At 41.6% G+C, this 7,590-nt stretch overlaps 1 protein-coding gene across 1 annotated transcript in view; it reads left to right on the top strand.

The window, feature by feature from the left end:
* The first annotated feature begins 4,503 nt into the window (after positions 1–4,503).
* Positions 4,504–7,590, top strand: part of LOC145414545 (uncharacterized) — a 266,969-nt gene continuing 263,882 nt past the window's right edge. The window contains exon 1 of the mRNA XM_080284065.1: positions 4,504–4,636. Coding sequence (XP_080140191.1) covers positions 4,526–4,636 — 111 coding nt within the window. The 5' untranslated portion in view covers positions 4,504–4,525. The remainder of the gene's footprint in view (positions 4,637–7,590) is intronic.

Here is a 7,590-nt window from a genome sequence, read left to right as displayed (position 1 = left end):
ATAACTTTACTCTTCCCTACATTCATCTTTAGATCCCGTTTCTTACACACTTCCCCAGACTCATCCATTAAGCCTTGCAGCTCCCCTTCGTCTTCTCTTAACAACACAGTATATATCATCTGCAAACAGCAGTACAGGTAGCTTCCAAACACTGCTCTGTCTCACTAGGGTCACTCCATCATCCACTGCCCTGCCTAGTATCTCTTTTATAACCCCATCCATATACAGACTGAACAACCATGGAGACATGACACATCCTTCTTTCAATCCAACTTTCAGATAGAAAAATTCACTCAGTTCACTATCCACACTCACTGCAGCCTTAGCACCCTCATAAATACTCTTCACTGCCTTCAGCAACTTCCCATCTACTCATATATTCTTAATACTTTCCACAATCCATGTTAATTCACCCTGTCATATGCTTTCTCCAAATCCATGAAGGCCACATACAGCTTCTTTCCCTTCTCCAGAAACATTTCCACTAAAGATCTAAGAATGAACATCTGATCTACACTGCCTCTTCCCTTCCTAAAACCTCCCTGCTCTTCTCCAACTAATTCTTCTGTTATTTCCCTAACTCTGTCAATGAGTATCCTACCATACACTTTTCTATTACACTAAGAAGTTAAATGCCCCTACGATTACCACACACTTCATTTTCCCCTTTTCCTTTGTACAGGATAATAATAATACCTGATTTCCAATCCTCCGAGACTCTACCTTCCTCCCAGGGCAATCTGCACAACTTCCACAACCATTCTACTACTATCTCTCCCCTATGCTTCAGCATTTCACCACACGTTCCATCAATTCCTGGGGCTTCCCCCATTTTAACTTTCTTCAGTGCTTCCACAACTTCCATCCTACTGATCTCTTTCTCTCTTCTCACCTCCCTCCTTCTCCCAGTCATTCCCCAGCCACTTATACTTGCATTACTTTCATTATCTATGTTCAACAATTCCTTAAATTGTTCTCTTCATCTGCTCACTTTTTCTTCCTTATCCACTAGTAATCTACGGTACCATTTTTATTTTTCACTCCCCAGCTAACTGCTTTGGCACCCTGTCTAATTCTCTTTACCGCTTTCCAAAACAGTTTCTTACATTCCTTCCACTTTACACTCAGGTTCCAAAGTCCTCATCTACTCTCTTCTTACTCTTACTAATCTTTTCACCTCTCTCTTTCTCTCTACATATAACTCTCTCTTCCGTCTCTCAACATCTTCCACCCCCCTGTTTCTCATCCACTCACTATATGCTTTCTTCTTTTGTGCCACAGCCATTCTCACCTCTTCATCACACTATGGTGTGTTATGTCTCGGGAAATTTGGTTACTACGTGGGGTCGCTTATCATCCAGTTAGTCGACGTAGTGCTACTTTCGTGTGGTTACACCGAGTGACAAGCCAATTTAAATAGTTTCCTGTATTTACTACAGTTACTGTGCTAGAGAGTGATGCCTGTAGACTACATTGTATAATGTAGCTGCTCCGGTGACTTGTTACACAAACGTACCTCAATTTCCTCCCTATCCCCTGAAATGAAGGTCAACTGATTCAGGTGATGTCAGAGGTACAACAATAACAACTACTAAAGTTACCCAGCGTGATAAACAAGAGTAGTCTATAAACCAAAAGCACTTTGAGAGCGCATACCACCTCCATTGCCAATAAAATTTGAGTTACTGCAGTAATTTCTTTCCTACCAGACATGTAAATACTTTTACGGTGCCACATAGTCAATCAATCCCGTTACATAATCTTAAAAGAACGCATGCCTCCGTCAACGCTAATAAAATTTATAATTTATTCCTGCATCCGGATCCCGATCCACCTTAAAATTTAAACCCTTCTTTGAACCACTGACCACCTGTTCACCAGATTTCATTGAAATCAAGTTAACTTTCTTGGAGATATGTGGTAGGCTACACAGACATATACGAGTGAACACAAAATCTTCAACTTCATTAGCGGAGGTAATAAACGAACCACAGTCTAAGACTCAGTAATTATACTTAGACTGTGAAACGAACGCCTTGGGGTCTAATGGGTTAAGATGCAGTTTTGTATATACATTGGGCTAAGCGCTCCAACCGGATGTGGCCCATATTGATATAAATCAGCGGAACGGTTGGTGCTTTTTGTTTTCATAATGCTACTTAAAGATGGGCAGCTCATATCCGGACCCTCTTGATCCTTATATGTCAATGAAATAATGGATGAAATGTGCGTTATTGTTGTAACATATGCGTGAGGAAGGCTGGGATCGCTCAAGCCCCAACCTGCACTAACTGCGACCCGCCAACCATAAGAATTTACGGTAAATCGTCTTCACTGACCACTCAGGCCTAAATTTAGATCAGTCATAAATTAGAATATATTACACAGAATAATGTGCTCACAGTATCTTTAAAAAGTAACACAGCCGCCTTTTAGGACAAGTGAAGATTTTGTTGGCTGTGACAGTCTTCTCTGCCATATCGTCCTAGTGCTAATTTTCCCTACCCAATAGCCTTTTTTTTTTTTTTTTTTAATATGACTGCGAGGGCAATACTCTCAGTGAAATTAGCCCTAGTAGCACCTCCTTCTTAGCTATTTATTATAAATGAGACATTCTCATTACTATATGCTTATTAGTAACGACAGCTAGCATCTATAACATACCAAAGAATACTAAGAACAGGTGGTAAAAACTTACTAAAGCTTGACCTTCATGCGAATGCAAGGATAAAACACACACACACACACACACACACACACTATCTCCGGGTGACCACATCAGTGAGAAGGTACGGAACGTGTATACACTGCTTGCAAATATGAGAATAGCATTCACAAACATAAATGAAGACATGCAGAGAAAGATAATAACAACACTCATCCGACCAACCCTGGAGTATGCATCAGTAGTCTGGAATCCTCATCTCAAAAAACACATAGATAAGACTTAAAAAGTTCAAAGGACCTCTACAAGATGAGTACCAAGCTTAAGGGATCTAAGCTACGAAGAAAAACTGAATCTGCCTACATTACAGGAGAAAGAAAAGAGGAGGCATGATTAGGCTAGCATATCAGGGAAGGAGAAAATAGAGTTAAGTGAATATATATTAACCTATGGGGAAGCATCAGCAAGAGGACACTGCAAAAAACTGCATGAAAAGAGAGGCGATAATGACGTAAGGAAATTTAGTTTCCCAAATAGGGCAATTGATCAGTGGAATGCACTACCGAATAGTGGGTGCCGATTAAAAATGGTTTAAGACACGGGACAGTACGAGCTTGACTCATTCCTCCAAACAGTTATAGGTAAGAACTAGGCCAAGGCATACATTTGCTCTGTATTCGTCCCTCGTGCGCCTCCATAACTGCACACTAACTTCACCTAAAATTGCCAGCTATCCATCTTGAACAATGACAATAAATTAACAGTATGATGCCAGCACCAAGTGCTACTGTATGGAGAGGATAGAGCTAGGGCTGTAATCTAAATAATAATAATAATAATAATAATAATAATAAAGAATAAAACTGATACTCCTCAAAACTCGCCTTGAACTTACCTCCTAATGACGTTCCACCTTGAAGTTCGATCTAAAGGTCATATTTCAACCTCTGGAGATTTCGTAACACATTTTTCAGCGATTTATTCTGCACATTGAACCCTAACTCAGCATCCTCTTGTATAATGTTGATACAAACTGCTGTATATCTATATTAAAATGACATGGAGGAGAATGTAGAGGTGTAATATGCAAAATGGATAGCTGTAAAAGTGCTATGCCACTTTAATACGGCTAAAAATGCTGTTACTCAAGTATGCCCTCTCCGGAGTTTATTGCTAGATGGGCAGGGCCAGCAGTGATAAAATCCTGCTATCGCACCTGGTTATGAACTTTTTTAGCAGATGAAAATTATAAAATCCCGAAAAAAATTGAACAAATCAGTTTTCGTCGTAGGAGGTTGGACTACAAAATCGTGGCAAGACAGCTTTATGTATTTTTCTAGCCATTATACAAGCGGCTTAGAACAGTCGGAAATCGTATTATCCTGTGACTACTAAAACATGCCAACGTCATGTAAACAGCGGTATGTGCCAGATCACCTGACGTGTCATTTTTACCCGTGCAGTTTATTTTTCTCTATAATTTTACGAATATTATTGATTATAGAACAAAAGAGATATCAGTGTTTTCCCTGAGCCTGCGTGACCGGCGTCATGTATCAACCCTGACAGCTGAGCACGGCCAAATAAAACTTTAAAATTTCGCGCCATCTTACAACCACGTATTTTTCCGCGGGCCGGGAGCAAACACCTGCCGCAACACTGATATTCAGGAACTATTACTTTTATTTTAAGAAATATATTAAACTGTATGTTATTAACGCAATCTACCACATAACTGTGTCACTTTGTGTTCACATGAAAGGTTCATTTTGGACTAGTTTACGCTGCGGAGGGTAGTGTTGTTAGTGGTGGTTGTGTTGTTGAATGTAGGAGACGCGATGGACGCTTTTGAATTGTAATATGGTGTCGACCCGAGGGAATCCCTTGCTGGCCAATGAGCGAAAGAGCAGTCTACCATCCCGTGAATCCCGGAGGGGTACGCGGGGGGCGCTGCAGGAACCGGAGGATGAGGTACACCGCTTCCTTTGTCTGAGGCTACTGGGGCCTGTCACAGGGTTCACCACGGACCTGTAATTTGAGGCCTGGCTAGAATAAGACAGGGAATTTATGTTACAGGCTGATATTTGCACGACATATATTGCAATGTTAATAATATGTGACTGAGTTAGACGCTTTTTGGAAATGGGAGCTAGTTATGTAACTGTTTTCCGAAGAAAACGCAGGTTAAAATTTTGGAAAGTTCCTGCAATTATCTTATTTGTAACAAGAAATAAGGATAAATAGGAATGACAGTGATGCAGAGATTCAAGCTGTTTTCTTAAAATCAATGTTCTTAACCAAAGTAATTTTAGTACTATGTTAGATGAGTATCACAGGTTACATTTAATTTTTGACCAAAGAAATAAGCAAAGTTTACCGGTAAATTTGAAGACAAGTGACTCATGGATTCATGCTGTTTTCTTAAAACCAATGTTCTTAACCAAATTAAATTTATTACTGGATATATCGCAGTTAATTAACATTGAATTTTTTTACAAAAGAAAGAACAAGCAAAATATACCTATCTGTATATCTATACCTATAGGCCGATGCCCTAATTGCGCAAAAGGTGGCCGCAGACAAAATGCCTCCAAGTCTCTCTGTCACTCACCATTTGACTGCCCTCCCCCCAACTCACTCCCCTCGTCCTCATATATATATATATATATATATATATCCTACCTCTCAACTCTTCCATCATAAACCCAGCCCCTCCAGGCCTTTGACGCAGGGACGCACTGCACATCCAGCTAATCATTGTCATTTCTGTACGTCTGAGCTGGCGAATATCTTTCTCCTTCACTGCCCAGGTCTCACTACCATACAGCATTACACTCCTAACACATGCTGCATACAAAGACCCCTTAGCACGTAGGGAGAGTCCTCTCAATGTCAGGAGAGGCAAGAGCTCCCTGAACTTCTCCCTAGCCACAGAGCTAGCTCCAGCCCCACCTCCAGCACATAACATGTCTCCCAGATAACAAAACTCTTCCACACACTCGAGAGATTCACCAGCAAGTTCTATCCTTTCACGTCTGACAATCTCCACCTGCTCACCCCGACACGCCGTACACATAAAATCAGCTTTATCTCGCAGTCTACCTCTGATACCACTACATCTCTTATGCACCCATTTATCATAAACACAGCACAAGATGGAATTACTTCCCACGCCCTTGTGGCAGACTGCACATAGCCACTCTCCCTCGTCTTTGACAGTACCGCCACCAACCCTAGATATCATCACTTTTGTTTTATCTGCATTTACCCTTAAACCCTTGTGCCCCATACCATCTCTCCACTTCCTAAACCTTTCCTCCGCCTCCCTTTTGTTCTCTGCAATCAACACCAAATCATCAGCATACAACAACTCCCACAGGAGTCCGTTTCTCGAGTCATGTGAAAGGGCTTCAAGTACCATGATAAACAACATGGGACTCAAGACTGCCCTGATTCACACCAACATTCACGGAAAACTCATCACTCAAATCTCCATTCACTCTTACCTGGGTGTGAGCACCCACATACATAGCCATAACCACCCTAACCAGCCACTCCTCCAAGCCAAGCTTTCTCATTGCCCACTTCACCACCTCTCCAGGGACTTTGTCGAAGGCCTTTTCCAAATCAACAAAAACAAAATAAAGATCCCTTCTCCTACCAATATATTTTTCCTGAAGCTGTCGAACAATGAATATGGCATCAGTGGTCCCCCTACCTGACATAAACCCAAACTGCATCTCATCAATATTCACTCTTTCTCTAATCATACCTTCTAAAACTCTCTCCATTACCTTCATTAGCTGATCTAAATGCTTTATACCTCTATAATTTCCTCTTTCCAGGGCATCATCCTTCCCTTTATACACATTTACAATTACACTCTTCAGCCAGTCATCTGGGACAACACACCCATCCATGAATATATTAACCTGCCGCGTCCCGGAGACGTGAATTCACGTCCTCACATGATGTGCACTCATATCCAGGAGACGTGAATTAACGCGGCAACATTGCAAGGTTCCTGATTTGCAAAATTTTCAATTTTTGCGAGTGATTTTTGGCACGTATACACGGGACACCTTCCTCTATTCCTCTACAAGATGCCAAGCAGGGACAATGCCTTACATCGCATAACCTCTCCCCCCCCCCCCTGCACGCCATTGTCTCGGCAAGTCACCTGTTACCAGTGACCTGGCCAATAAAGACATTCAGGGCCAGAGTGATTCCCCAATCGATGACAATGTGGAGGACAAAGTTTACATAGCATTAGAGGAAGAAACAGTCAGAAATGATGATCAGGTCCATCCATCCATCCATTGCCAGACGCCACGTATCCCAAATGGGGTGGCCAAGGGCTTAGAGTTAATTGTTTTACAGGGAGGGGCACTAATCCTCCACCAACCCCACTTGACACGTAGGGATGCCAACAGCATCTGGTGTTCCCAGGCGGTCACCCATCCAAGTACTAACCAGACCCAACGTTGCTTAGGTAATGTGGGAATAAAAGGTCATGAATGGTGATGAGTTAGTGAGTGAAACAATGCTTATAATGCCTATATTACTGTTTGAAAACCAATATACTCTTGTACTACATATAAATTCGTACCAAGTAAATAAATAAATACTGTTTATGATTGGATAATATAGTTACCCTCCCATAGAACTCGTTTTCTTTGGTGCCAGCCTGTCAGGTAAGGAGATACTCGTACCTAGATCGAGTATTTTAAACCTCAGGTGAGCGATTTCTCTATGAATTATCGATGTTTCTCACCAAAAGCGGATGTTTGAGCCAAAAAAAAAAAGGTCCAAAAATGTCGGGACTGGGGCATACCACTGCCCAGAAAACGTCAGGATGGGGCGGGTTAAACAGCCATGGAGACATCACACATCCCTGTTTCATTCCCACGTTTAGATAAAAGAAC

The sequence above is a fragment of the Coenobita brevimanus genome, chromosome 100, assembly GCF_032717465.1.
Source record: "Coenobita brevimanus isolate Jiangsu-jjx chromosome 100, ASM3271746v2, whole genome shotgun sequence".
In the NCBI taxonomy this organism is placed as follows: Eukaryota; Metazoa; Arthropoda; class Malacostraca; order Decapoda; family Coenobitidae; genus Coenobita; species Coenobita brevimanus.
This window is presented reverse-complemented; position numbering and strand designations above follow the sequence as displayed.